The sequence below is a fragment of the Molothrus aeneus genome, chromosome 9 (assembly GCF_037042795.1).
Source record: "Molothrus aeneus isolate 106 chromosome 9, BPBGC_Maene_1.0, whole genome shotgun sequence".
Lineage (NCBI taxonomy): Eukaryota > Metazoa > Chordata > Aves > Passeriformes > Icteridae > Molothrus > Molothrus aeneus.
The window spans coordinates 29,334,951-29,349,204 of NC_089654.1; the positions used below are offsets into that span (position 1 = coordinate 29,334,951).

Below are 14,254 nucleotides of genomic sequence, written 5' to 3' on the forward strand. Positions count from 1 at the left end.
CCATGCAACATATTTGTGTAATGGTGCAATACAAAAAGTTTGTTTATGCTCTACATATGTTCTTCTATGAACTGTGAATTTCATTATGATTTGCAAAACAAATTCAGACAGTAAATCAGATTGGATAGCAACTAATCAGTCAGCTGGATCAGTGATCCCCTCCTACTCCCCTCCCTGCTTCAAAGCAAACTAAGTTTTAACCTTTACTATTAATCTTACAGTCCCTTTCCATGCTTAGGCTGCTTGGGTTTTTTCTTCAGCTGAAATAAACTTTTACAAAGAAACCTCTGAGATCATGAGGTTACTGCAAGAGAAACAGAAGTCAAACACCAGCAGTGGCAAATTAAGTGCTGCAATTCTAGATGTTTAATCTGTAAAAAGATACGTGTTTCCTTGATGATGACATCTCTGGTGGCTTGGTGGAACACCATCTGATAAAATACATAGATGATCTGGCACACAAACTCATCATCTTCCTGCTGAGCTGCAAGGAGAAGAAAAATCCAGCACAATTTCAAATCTCACCAATAGAAGGTTTTGATGGTTAAAGAGTGTGACCATGGTCACAAGGGTTTTCAGGATGAAGAAGAGATGAGAATGTTGACTCCATGATCAGAAGGCTTGATTTATTATTTTATGATATATGTTACATTAGACTATACTAAAAAGCAATAGAAAGGAAAAGGTTTCTTCAGAAGCTAGCTAAGCTAAGAATAGACAAGAATGAACAACAGAGATCTGTGTCTCAGACAGAGAGCAAGAGCCAGCTCTGCCATGAGTGGTCAGTAAATCCCAACACCCACAGGAGACCAGTCCCGGGTCTACCTGTTGCATTCCACAGCAGCAGATAACCATTGTTTACTTTTGGTTGCTGAAAGTGCAGCTTCTCACAAGGAAAAATCCTAAGAAAGGATTTTTCATGAAAGATGTCTGCGACAAAAGAGTTGTGAAGGTGTGGGAAAACCCCAATCTATGGAATGACCACTCAGAATCCGTCACTAACAGAGGAACTGCTGCTCCTTCCTCACACCAACACCAAGCCCTGCCTTGCAAGGGAACAGCAATGCCAATGACAGCTCCTGCTGCCACACTGGCCAATTTACCATTCAGCAGCTCGATGAGGGCAGGGATGATCCCAGATTTAGCCAGCAGAGCAGCACAGGAGTCATCCATGGACACGGTGCCAATCATGATCACCACTTCCAAAACAAGGTCATCCTCAGCAGAACCTGCTAAGGCACAAGGCAGAAGTAGGAAGTATTACCTCTCTCAGGAATCCTTAATCTACTGGCACTTGTGTATTTATCTGCAGACATGATTCTATTCTTCAGTGTTATGTTGTCCTAAACAACCACAAATTATAAAGGTAAATGGACTCTACTCTGAGCACTCTAAATAATCTTAGTGAGACTCTGCCTTGGAAGCCCAACCCAACATTGTACAGACCTGGTTTTAACTTATCCTTGAGATATGGAACCAGTTTGTATTCCTTCAGCACAAGTTCCCAGTCCAGCTCTGGTAAGGTCAAATTTGCAAGTGTTCCCAGGCATTCAATCACAAATTCTTCTTCTTCTGAATTTGATATTTGAGCTGCTAAATCACCAACATATTCCTGAAGAAAATGCAGCAACAAGCATTACAAACGAATAATCTGGGTTTCTGAAGAACTCCCATCTCAGCCAAACTAAAGCTAGTTCTCAAAAGAAAACTAAAGAGACTTTGCTCCTGAAATAAGGACTCATAAGGCAGTTTCAATTCCAGTTGATGAATAATCCAAGAAAACATTTCAGCACTCTTCCTCTACATCCTTTCACTTTCAAAGAATGTGGATCTTTGTTTCAATGTTCCAAAAGTAGTTACTACAGCACAGAGTTTCAAAAAGCTCTTAGAAAAAAAGGAAAAGAAGATAGAGAAAACCATCCTGTGGTAGTAACGGCGTTCTTTACCTAAAAATTTTAATAAATAACTATAATATAATATATAACTATTTTCTGAGGACAGGAACAGGGGAATAATGGCTTCTACTTCTTTTATACAGCTTTAAGACAATTTGATATTTGATTCACATTTTAAGAGTATGTTTAAAATCTCCATGATTAGAATGTTGTGTTTTCCTCCTTTCTTTTGAAAGGGTGGCTTTACAGGATCAATATTTAAATATTTAATATTTAAAATACCCACAAATAAGACACACTTAATACAGTGGCAGAAAAAAAAAAAACCAGCAGATTTTTCTCTCTAAGTCCAAAAGCAGAAATTTAGGATAACTTAATTGTTATGATGTTCACCCCAGCAGCTGGGGCATTTTTGTTTGTTTGCTTGGGTTTGTGTGTTTGTTTTGAAACTTACTGGATAAGGCTTAAGGCCTGTTTTCCCCTTAGTGGGGGATCCAAACTCTGATCTAGCAGCTGAGAAAGCCTTATAAAACAAAGCATAAATCACCCCAGGACAGACAAGGAAACTTAAACTGGACACCCTACAAAACAAACCACGGCAGCTCTCCAGAGCCAGACCTTTCCAGAAGGATAAAAAACAGATCACATCAGGTAAGACCCAATACTTACAATAAACTGGCTTTTAGTTGGCCCATCATGCTGTGAAATATTTCTGATCATCTTCATTAACAATGGATCCTTAAACTTCAAAGCCCTCTTCATGAGCATTTTCAAACCATTTCCTGAAAAGAAACAAACACTTAGAAAAGTCTCCAAATTAAAAAGAAAAAAAAAAAAAAAGGAAAAAAAAACCCAAGAAGAAAAACCAGGGAAGTACTGGCTGATCAAAAATCAACATGCACACAAACAAATGCTTTAAGCTGTAAAAGTTTAGAAAGAAAAAGTGCACAGCAGTTAGTCCAGGCACAGAGACTGCTCTCCCCATTCCATGGGATAAATATGTTGTTAGGGTTTTAGAAGTTTATTTACCAAAGGTCAATGCATGGGAACAGATCTGAAGTACTTGACCACATAGAACAAATGCCAGTGTTACCATTATGTTTACCCTTGCCTACCTAAAAGGTGCTGCTAGCTTGAGTTTCACCTTCAATATAAAATTGGATCTCCCTGCTCCCCCTTCTATAGAGCTGTGTACAGAATTGAAAAGTGGAATTTCAGGCCACAGAATCTCCTGACAGCAATTGTCCCCTTTGAAGGCCAGTAAGTGACTGCAGCAGTTTTTGGGAAAATGTTGAGCACAAGTGAAAGTTGGAGCTACTGAGTAATATTGTTTCATTTAAAAGTGCTAGTATGAAAATAATGAAACTTTAAAAGCAGTCCAGAATTACTGAAAGAACATCAGAACTATCTAGACCATGAATCAAAATATTAGAGCCCAAAAGAAGCTCAATTATCTTAAAAAAATAATGGAAAGATGCAATTGAAAGACATCTCTGCTATTCATTTGATACTGGCAGGTGAAACACCAGTCAAAGATGGATTTTAGGCATCAGGCAGAATGAAATCCTGATGTCTCCATACAGCCATAGTTTCCCATAGCAATGTTATCAGCTTGTATTTCAGAACTGTGGGCATCTCCTTCAAATGTCATTTCTGCCACCAAGAGCAAACTGTGAGGAGGATGTGGCCATTTGTCTGCAATCATTACCCAAACACATGCATTTTATTTTTTAAAAGCACATCTATACATTTATAAATAACTCAAATATACATAATTTACTTATGTTAGTATAATAAAGGAAAAGATACAAAGTGTTGTCATCTCTAAAGCCCCCAGCAAAACCTCAGTCCAGTTACCTTCACAGATAAGCTGCACATTTCTTTTGTTGGCAGCAAGGTTAATACAGAAAGAAATAAGTTCCAGGTCAACTCTCTCATCAGGACATTCAAAAAGCATCTTCATTAGCTGCCAAGAAACACAAGCACACTTGGGTCATTAATCTTTCAAAAACATTAGAAAAACAGTGTTATGATATCAACTGCAGTACCTTTTTTAAAAATCAGTATTCAGCATTTCTGCAAGAACAGTGAAAGTTACAAAGGTCAGGGACATGACATGTAGAGTTCCATTATTTAGGGATAACAATCCTTTAAAGTGCCAAAAATGGCAATCACTCATCACCTTAAATTAACTTGGCTTAGTTACATTTTATTGCTACCACTGAAATTTTTGTTTGACTGGTTTTTAGTATTTGTGAATGGATAAATTTGTTTTGAAAGCTTAGGTGAATTTAATATGGTAAAAAAACAACCCCACAACTTAATTCCACATAAAGTCAGATTAATACCTATTAGCTTAATAAAATTATGACTCTAAACAGGTATTTAAGTGCAAAATAATTCTACTACTATTTTGCTGTGAGTTACTCCATCAATAGGTAATTTTAGCTGTGTCTGCAGCACTGTTCTTTCTCTTTACAGCTTCCAGTGTTCAGCTAGAGCTGAACTGCCACATCCCACGGACTGCTCAGCAGTAATCCCATTCTTCTGTAACATTCATGTAAGTAGACAATCACCTACAATCCTGTTCAAACTGCTCAGCAAATGCCAGGGAATTGCCAAGGCTGCTACCCCATGGATTGCCATCATTTCACACACCTGGCCCTGCACTGTCCATTACATCACAGGCTGCCTATCCTGGCTCATTTGGTTCAACAGCAACATTGAAATGGCATTTGGAATATATGAACATGACTAAATAAACCCATTTCTTCTCCCTCTGGTTCCAATCCTGGCAGACAAACCCTGCACAACTTTAGGGCTGGGGGACATCACCCTGTTTGCTGCTAAAACCCACTCAGTTCACCAGACATGGTTAGATTCTAATGCAAAGCAGTGTGATGACAAGACTGAGATTACTGGAAGAAGAAACAACTAAGCCTAAAGATAAGCAGGACATGAGGTACAAAAACTGCAGCTCAGAAAGGGATGGGAGGACAAGAAAGCAACAAATCATTAAATTTCATGATTAACTAATCATTAAATATTTGTGTGCTTGCCCCCTGGTGGAAAGACAAGTTTGTGATGCATTAAAAGCTAGAGAAAGTAGGTGAAGAATCCATTTAAACAGGAGAAAATAAACAATAGGATTGCAGGAATTCTCTCCAAATTATTTTACTCCAGCCATTCTGTATGTTTACCTATTAGCAGATATCAGGCTCTCATTCCAAAGAGAACCAAAAAACCCCAAAATAAAAACTACATTACAACATGGCTATTTATGACTTTCCTGAGATTTTCATGTACTCATTTAAAAGCTATCATTGATTTCTTCCTCCTTTTCTTAAAAAGGTAGAATCAGATTTCTCTAGGTTGTTTTAAGAACTTATAAAATCCCTGGTTTATTAAATCCTTAAGCCTGACAGTCACATAAGAGGGAATTAACAGAGAAGAAAATTGCCATTTAACAAGTAGAACACGAGCATTCAAAAATCACCCCCTGCAACTCTTCTGTTACAAAACCTTTAAAAACAGATTTTTAAAACCCTTCAAATAATTTGAAGGGAAGCATTCTCATTACTTACACAATACAAAATCTGTGGAAATTAAATGTTTAACAAGATGGGATTACACTGTTAATTACTGAACTACTTCTCTATAAAAGAAAAAATATATCCAGTTTCAATTAAAGCCGTTCAAATTTTAAAATAATAGTTTCATACGAGTTCCATGTTTCCCATTATGTCTTCATTTAATTTGATTGCTTCTTGTGCCACTTCAAAAGGAAGAGTAATTGCTGCCAAATAGGAAATATTAAAATTAAATTTGTTCTGCTTTTACTATGTCCATTGTCATCTTTTACTGATTTAACAGGAAGGCAGTAAAAAGGCTGCAGCATGTGCAATGAAGAGGCAGTAGTGTTCAATCAGACAAGTCCCATATTGAGTATCAGATACCACAGACCAGCACTGAAATCACTGTGTCTAGACTCTCTGGCACCTGCCTTCACTTATTTACCAGTGACCAGAGGCCAACCCCCACAGCTCTGTGTTCACATACACCTCTGTCCAACCCCCTCCCCAAGGCCAGCTCCAACATCTTTGAATGATTATGCCAGAACTGCATGCCTCAGGAATCTCTCCTGAGCGGTTACTCCCGACTCTGCTGTTTGAAGTGATGCTCTGCTTTCTGAACTTCAGCAGATAATGGCGGACAGGAGCAAAGGGGGCTGTCAAGAGAGGACGTTTACCAGCATTAAGCTGAAAAGAAGCTTAGAGATCAAAGAGGGCCCAAACAGGACAAGCGTGGTGGAAAACATGTGGGCAGCTTTGGAGAACCTTGCACACCGCTCTGCGGTAAAATATTAAATATCACCATGACATCACTGCCTAACCATGCCCTTTGATTGGCCAGGTTATTACCAATAAAGGCTTTTATAAGCATCTGGATGGCATTTGCACCTATTTAAACAAAACACGCATTGCTGAGGTCTAAACAAGAATGAACTGTTAATGCTCACTTTTAACTGTTACTGGAGTAGCACTCCCTAACTCCTGCAATCCACGAGCCAGCCCCGGGCAAGCCCTTCAGGCAGCCACAATCACACAGGGGCTGCTTTCTCCAAGCACTTGCTATACTGCTAAACATTAATTAGTATTTGTTAATGAACGCCTTTCCTCAAAGAGACAAACCCACACGAGGGTGTATAGCATTCTGAAAAGAGATAACACTGGAACATAGAACACTGAAAGGAGATTTGGGGTTTCTCCGGTAGAATTAGATAGCAGTGAGTCCATTTAAAACAGTCATTGTCTTTTCCTGATGCCTTACCCACTTCCTAATGCTTTCTGCTACCTGTCTTCCTTGATAACCATGCTAATTTTGAACATTCATTAGTAAAATTTAAGCTCTGGTTGCTCAGCTTCTTTTTGAACAGTGTGCAGATGTGACCTGTGAAGCATCAATAGCCAGTTATACTTTCCACCTTGGTTGTTTACTTCACTAAAGCCCAGTGAAGGCAGCAGAATTGCGGCTCCACCAGTCTCTGGAGACAGCTCTGCAAGGACTGGGGGTCCAGGAGTCACACCAAGATCCCCTGAAAGCACATCACAAGCAAGTCCTAAGACACCAGTGCAGGAGTTTGAGTTTGGCTGGTAACTGCCAGAACAAAACAGGTGCCTTACATCACACAAATGCCTTAAAAAGTAATTCCTTCTTGTAGTTGAAAAGACAGCAGGATGTTTACAAGACCACTTTGTAACATATATTAGTTATTCCCACCAGTTCTCCCCTCTCTATTACCCAAAATCATCTTGCATGTGGAAAAACTTCACTGATTTTGCCATAAGGTAATGAGCAGAAACATTTTGATAACTTTTCCATGACAACTTTCCATTCTGGAAGTGTTTGATGTTAAAAACCTATTTGGCAGGAAAGAAGATACCATGGTGCAATTCTGAAAAAGCTACCAAAGAGCTTTTACACTTGGGTAACACAGGCTTTCTCAACTCCAGCCTCACCAGGGCTGAGAAAAAGGTCAGTAAGAGAGGACTTGGTACTTGAGAAAAAGAACTAACTAAAACCAACAAGAAACAAAACACATGCACACAAAAAACCAAACATACCCACAAACCCCCAAGCCCCATGATATTGTGTCTGCTTGAGTCAATGAGTTAAGTAACAAAATGCAGGCTGAAAGAACAGTGAAGAGCCTTCCACAGCCATCAAGTCTCCCTTGCTGTACATGCCTGCAGTTGGAAAAGGAATTGTCATGTAGGAATGTAACCCTCCTTGGCTGGTTTCCAGTTCATATCCTGCAATACTGGAGACACTGACATTTTGATACCCAATGGGATCAGGCAAGAATGCCTTCTAAAACTGTAAAGGAAATACTTTCCACTACATTCCCTAAGGAGCTGCTCTGCACAAGCTTTAATCTCTCTGAAGCATTCCCAATCTTCTGTAGGAATCCTTCGGGTCACCTGTAATTTCAGGAGTTCATTAGTGCAGCTCAAGTGTCAGCAACAGTGACAGAGCTCGGTCACCTCTGCTTTTGCAGGGCACCGTGAAATCCCAGAGAACATTCCCTGCCTGAGGAGGAGGTGCCTGAGTGCCAAGCAGCTCCGTGGCTGTTCCCTTTGTCACCTGCGGGTGTCAGTGCGAGCTCTGCCATGAGCGAGGGAGGCACTCGGAGCACGAGGGAAGATGGATCTGATGGGCTCATCACGTACCTGAGGGATACAGTCTGTGTATGCAAACATCGATTTAAAGCAATCGTCCATGCTGATGTGATACAGAATGCAAATCGCGACTTTTTTGTTATTTTCGTTTCCTAGAAGGAGAAAAAAAAATATTACTCTGAGAATTTTTAGCTGTTGTTTAATACTCAAAAGAGGAAAATGAAAAGCAGAACAATCCTAACTAATAGAGGGAAAATTTAAATCAGAAATGACACCTTAATGAAAGGGTCCTGGCCTGGCCTAGCCAAATGAACCACATATTAGTGCATATTAGAGGGAACCAGGGCAATGGTAAATACTCCTTCCTCTTCCCAGCACCTCAAAACACTTCCTTAACTCCACTTTACAAGGTACTTATTTTGTGAAAGGAATGCTTAATAATGACTGGCCATGCAGAGAAAGGCTTAATCAGTTTCCAGCTAGAAAATAAGGATTTAGCTGTGGATATTCCTATTGAAATTAATAAAGAATGCACCAGTGGCAGAGAGAAAAATAAGAACTACAACTAAGAGGTGGTAGAGAGAAAAATAAGAACTACCACTAAGAGTGAAGGAATCCACTGCCTTTCAAGCAAATACTGGTTGTTTTACTCTCCTAAATAGCAATAGAATCCCATTGGTGCCTTTTGTGTTTCATACATATCAAAAACTACATCAGAGTATGTTCACAGTGATATTTACTAAAGAGAAAGATTCCTAGGGAAAACTGGAGCAGTTACTGTGAGTGGGGTATGAAGTATTTAACTGAAAGGTTCTATAAAATCATCTTACACAAACATACAAATGTTTAAGAACAACACAGACAAATTTGCTTCTGACTCACTGCTGAAAGCCACTGAGCATTCTCAAGTTCTCCTCCAGCCCTGCACTAGCAGGATATTGGCTATATATGGGATAAACCCTGCATCTCAATGTGTACATTAGTTAAACCAGGATGTAATAAGGTCACCAACTCCAGATTCATTCACAGTTCTTACACAACTCATCAGCAATACCCTGCCTCCCACTTCTATTGAAGCTAAGTCAGAAAATATCTGTGTAACAACTTGGCAAAGCACAAAGACCTCAATCAGCAAAATTTCCCTTCTGCATACATCAGTGGGAGCTGGAATTTCCTTTGAGCAGCAAGGATATCATGCCTTTATCCTGAGAATGAGTGCTTTTCAAAATTGAATTATCCAAAGAGACCCATGAAAGCCCTCTGGCAGCTGCCATACCAGTGAGTGAAGCATTCTTAGCCATGTTAAATCTAAAATCAGAGCTGACATTTCAAATCTTTTTAAAGTCTTACTTGTTTGAAAAAACATAACTGATACCACAATCTTCCATACATGTAATGTGGGAGGAAGGATAATGCCCAAATGTGAAAGCTACTCTGTCATTATGAAAATAAAAGCACAGAAGGTAGCAGCAAACAAAAGGAAGTGTGTGTTCTCTTTAGTGCTTCTCCTGTGACTGGTCACATTACCTACCTATTCACCTGCAGAACACCGGAAAACAGTAATTTCATGAGAAAAACTTCCCATACATACAGGTCAAGGTTTCTTCTATACAAATTTAGAAGTTTACAGAAGAAATTATACCTCCAAATTTCACAGGTCTAAAGAAAAAAAATCTGTTTACACTGCTCTTAACACTCCAAGACTGTATTTAGGACTTTTAAGACTCAATTGACAATTACACTTAGCTGGGTAATGCAGGAAACTGTGTGTGAAATAAAAGGTAAGCCAGTATAAAAGAGAGAAAAGCTCCCCAAAACACCAACAAGAAGAACTGGAATAAAGTTTGACCAGACCTTCAGCACACATGAACTGCCAGACCATTAACAAGAATGATACTAAATGTTACTGTTTAACCTCTGTCCTTTGTGGGTTTTTTCTTCCTCATTTTTGCAAGTTTCATTTGTGCTAACATAAAGCATCAGTGAAGATACAGTTTTATATTTGGTAAGCTCAGCAGCTCCCTGGTATTTGGCAATATTAGTGGCTTATTTTCAATCATAACAGGCTGATATAACAGTAAAGACCTGTTTTCTTTCTTAGAGGAAATTCTGCAGGATTTTTTAACCCCTTTTTTTTCAAAGGTCTAGCTGGTCACAATAAACTTTCTGATGCCTGAACACACCTTGGCTGTCAGTGCTAAATGACAGCACTACCTCAATTTCAAAACTGCCAAAAATAACCAAAAATACCCAGATACTCAACCTAAAGTGTGAAGAATATGTGGAATCCAAATAAACTTATTTAATTCGAACAAAGTCCTGAAAAGTTGCTTTCTAATGACCAGAACTTAAATAATTCTCAAAAATGCATTCCACAAAGTAGATTTCATGACACACAAAAGGCAAAGACAGTTCTAGCTTCCAAGAGAAGAACTGAATTTCAGTTCCTCCTTGCTGTGCAGTTACCTGACCAATTTTCCCTGGATTGCCCTGTCCTATTGTCAACAGGGGGAACAGAGAAGGGTTTCAAGCATTTAAGTCACCAACAATCATTGCACAGCCTCAGCAAGGAAGTACTTTTCAATTGTGAGTAAAAGAAGTGAATTCTACAAACTTGTGGATAAAAGTAAACTACAGAACAAAAGCTGAAGGCAAACAGTCTGCCATTAACTCATCTTTGAAGTATTTAATGGTGTATGTGTTTTAAGTTTCATTTCATTTCAATTTGCCAGAAAGGAAGAGATTTCAGGCTGATGTCTGCAAGTTTCACTGTTCTACTTTCCCTATGGATGCACACAGGAAGGAAAAGCAAAATCTTGTGATTTTCTAAGTTCTCACACAAAATTCAGGGACAATTCCTGATCCAGAGAGTAAAACACTGCAGGAAAATCAAGAGGAGGTGGTTGTTCCTAAGCACATGATTTAACACAACTGTCCAACTCATGCTCACTTGGAAGCACACAGCCTGCAGGGAAGCTGACTGGAGACCAGGGAGAAGGAGTTGGTTGAAGATAGGAAGGGGACAGACACAGCAGCTGAAGCATTTAAACTCAAACATCACCTGCATTTTAAACTCAAATATCACCTGCATTTTAAACTCAAACATCACCTGCATTTAAACTCTAACATCACCTGCATTTAAACTCTAACATCACCTGCAGGCTGAAGGTTACACAGAAGGGGAAGAATGACAGACTCTGAAAAACCTACCAAGCCAATTCTCATCCTTTTACATTGGTACTTCACTTCCAAAAATATCAACTGGCAGCTGCTGACTATTACTTGAATATGTCAGTACCAAGCTCCTTTTTTCTCATTATTTTCTACTCATCTGAATGCTAATTAATTAACCCTGAGTCAAGCATTGCATAAAGATTGGCTGTAAAAATGTCAAACCCTGCCCAGCAGCTGGCTGGAAAGCAGCTTTCCAAAGCACCAAGTGATAACTTTTCTGCTATTTTTGACCACTGCTGAAGGCCACACGTGAAAAAGGAGACATTGCAAGGAAGATTTCCTTATGGCTGGGTAGAGTAAGGATCAATTATTGCCCTAACTGGAAAAAGCAAGAGAAAAAAAAACCCCAAAAAACAGAACTCTGCCAAATGTGTTCATAAAAATCACCAAAGTTTTGGTGAGGTGCCAGAAAATTGTGGCCTACAAAAGCTGGTAAGTTTTGAGCATCAAGCTTTTTATGACTGAAGGTGGAATAGCCAAATGGCCTAAAGCAGTAAGGGCAGCCCTGGAAAATAATGGCCTAGTCATTATGGATTCTTCTGGTATTTATAATAAAACATGAATCATAATGAACTCATTGGATATTAAATGTGGGGGTCATGAGCACTTTGATAGGATTTCCACAAGAATCTACCATTAATTAAGCAAACAATTATTTGAAAGTGTAACTGAATTAGCTTTAGTTCTTATACAGCCATTCCTGAGAAATTGGTCATTCCCAGCTGAGTGCAGTTAATGCCTTAACAAACCAGTCATTAACTGCAGTTACTGATTTTGTGGGAATTATTGTGTTATAAAATACACTCAACAGTTTATAGAAACAATACTTAAGTTTTTTTTTTTTTTTGCAGCTGTAGTTCAGCTGGAGCAGATGGGATGGAAAAATATCAGGTCCCTGGGGCTATTTTCACAACTAGTTTTCTGCAAATTAGAGAGGGAAATAAATACATGATGGGTTCTGAGTTCAAAATGGCTTCAGATTTTTAGCCTTTGAACATTAATAAGAAGCCATGTGCCAGTTCTGGGGACCAATGCCTGAATTCCATGTTTAGTTCTTATTATGGTTCAAGATCTAAATAGTATTAGTAGCAGAGGCTAAAGAAAAAAATATCATTTCTTGATCACAAGATCAAGTCCTACATTTTGGTTGACTTTGTGAGCTTAAAATAAAAAAATCTTCCTTTAGCTCCATGACAAAAGAGAAACCCTAAAGCTGTAAAACTGAATTGCCAGTCTCAAGAGCAGCATTCAGCTTTCAAATGCTAAAGTAAAGAGGAGAATATAAATTATGGACTAAATTATTCCAATATAACACTATCAGTAATCAAGCAGCCATCATTTCTAATGGAATAATCAATGTCTCCACATTAGATATGAAATATGCCCTATCCCACCCATGTGCAAAACATTAACAACACTAAATCAAAACCAGAAGACAAATGAGGATAAATACCTGTTAAAATAGCAGAGTGAGTCTTTATTTCAGTTTCAAACTCTACCACCCTAACATGATCTGCTGCAGGATTAGGCAAGTAAGAAATCTAGATTATTAGAAATGCCACAAACTGAATATCAGATCTGTATCTGTCTCACCCTAATGTCAGAAAACAGATTAATCAAGAGTTTATTCAAATGTATCATAATTAGCAGTGATTTTAGGAAAAAACTGATAGAAAGGTATCTCCACTTACCTCTATCCCATCTCATTCCTCACAACCAGCTCTGAAACAGTTGGACTGAGTTAGTCCATGTGTGCTCTAGACACATATTGGTTTGATTTACATATGTAAATATAAATCAGATTGGCTATATCAGTTTATTTTATCAAGAGAAACTGAAAGAATTTTCAAATCTGCTCAGACTCAAGGAGACTAGACATTGTAAATAAAACATTATGATAGTAATTACATACTAATAACCCCTCCTGTGCCCCCTTTATGTTATTTAAAACTGGCTTCATACCATAAGTCTAATTTAAAATCTCAATGTTGCCATGGTTGGGTTTGGGATTTGGTTTTTTGGGATTTTTTCCCTTTCTCCCAAAGAACTCAGTACATGCCACATCTGAAACCTGGTTACATTTTTTTTCCTAGGACACAAAAAAAGAACTTTAGTGATGAATCCTAAAGGACTAAAAACGGACTAATTTGAGTTATTTAATGTTGCAGCACAAGAAAAAACAAAGCTGCATGTCTGGAACCTCAGGCTCTATTTCTAAGACAGACTGAAAAATATTCAGTAAGCACCTCAGTGTAGGACTGCCACTCAGAAAGGCTGGTAATTAACACACTGCTCTAATTAGGTGTGTCCTTTTCTGAGGCAAAACATACCCCATTTTTTGTCCTTAGGATGGGCTATAACCAATCATACTTGAACTCATGACTTCACACAGAAACTGGAAGCTGATTAGTTGAGGTATATCCCATAGACCTCAAAAAGCAGAAAGAAATCAACTAAAATTCAGATTAGAGAGAAATCAAGAGGCAATAGGATTATCCCTGAAAGAAGAAGATAAAACTGCTTCTCTTTTCTCCACAGAATATTATGTTTTGGGTTAGGCTATGACCAAGAAAGAAAGCAAGAAATAGAAAAAAAGAGTTAAGGACTGTTATTACCAAAAACCAGAAATCAGAACAGGTTCTCAGTCTGATTCAAACTAGAGTAAACACACACTTCAAAAGTAAGTGGAAAAAATTCTAAGCAAAGATCTTCTTCTAGAAGTCTCCACCATGTTATGTAGATTAAATGGAAGTGTACAGGACATGCATAATGTTTGCCATATCTGCACTATGATTTCATTATTTCAGTTGATTTCATCAACTGCTCTGATTAAAATTACTAGAAAATATTGAGACTTTTTGGATCTAAAGACACCCTTCTAATCTAGTTTGGCATTCAGAGGGAAAGGAAATAGGTGGAGGCTTCCTGTGCTCCTCTGAATGGATG

The 14,254-nt window shown here is 38.4% G+C and overlaps 1 protein-coding gene across 3 annotated transcripts in view; it reads right to left on the reverse strand.

Annotated features, from left to right (window-relative positions):
* Positions 1–14,254, reverse strand: part of KIFAP3 (kinesin associated protein 3) — a 68,441-nt gene that overhangs the window by 32,966 nt on the left and 21,221 nt on the right. For 2 of the 3 annotated variants that reach the window (XM_066555194.1, XM_066555196.1), the window contains exons 11-16: positions 8,126–8,226; positions 3,753–3,861; positions 2,565–2,677; positions 1,447–1,612; positions 1,104–1,232; positions 386–484 (exon numbers count right to left, since the gene is read on the reverse strand). In XM_066555194.1, coding sequence (XP_066411291.1) covers positions 386–484; positions 1,104–1,232; positions 1,447–1,612; positions 2,565–2,677; positions 3,753–3,861; positions 8,126–8,226 — 717 coding nt within the window. The remainder of the gene's footprint in view (positions 1–385; positions 485–1,103; positions 1,233–1,446; positions 1,613–2,564; positions 2,678–3,752; positions 3,862–8,125; positions 8,227–14,254) is intronic. The other variant, XM_066555195.1, reaches the window with a different exon arrangement.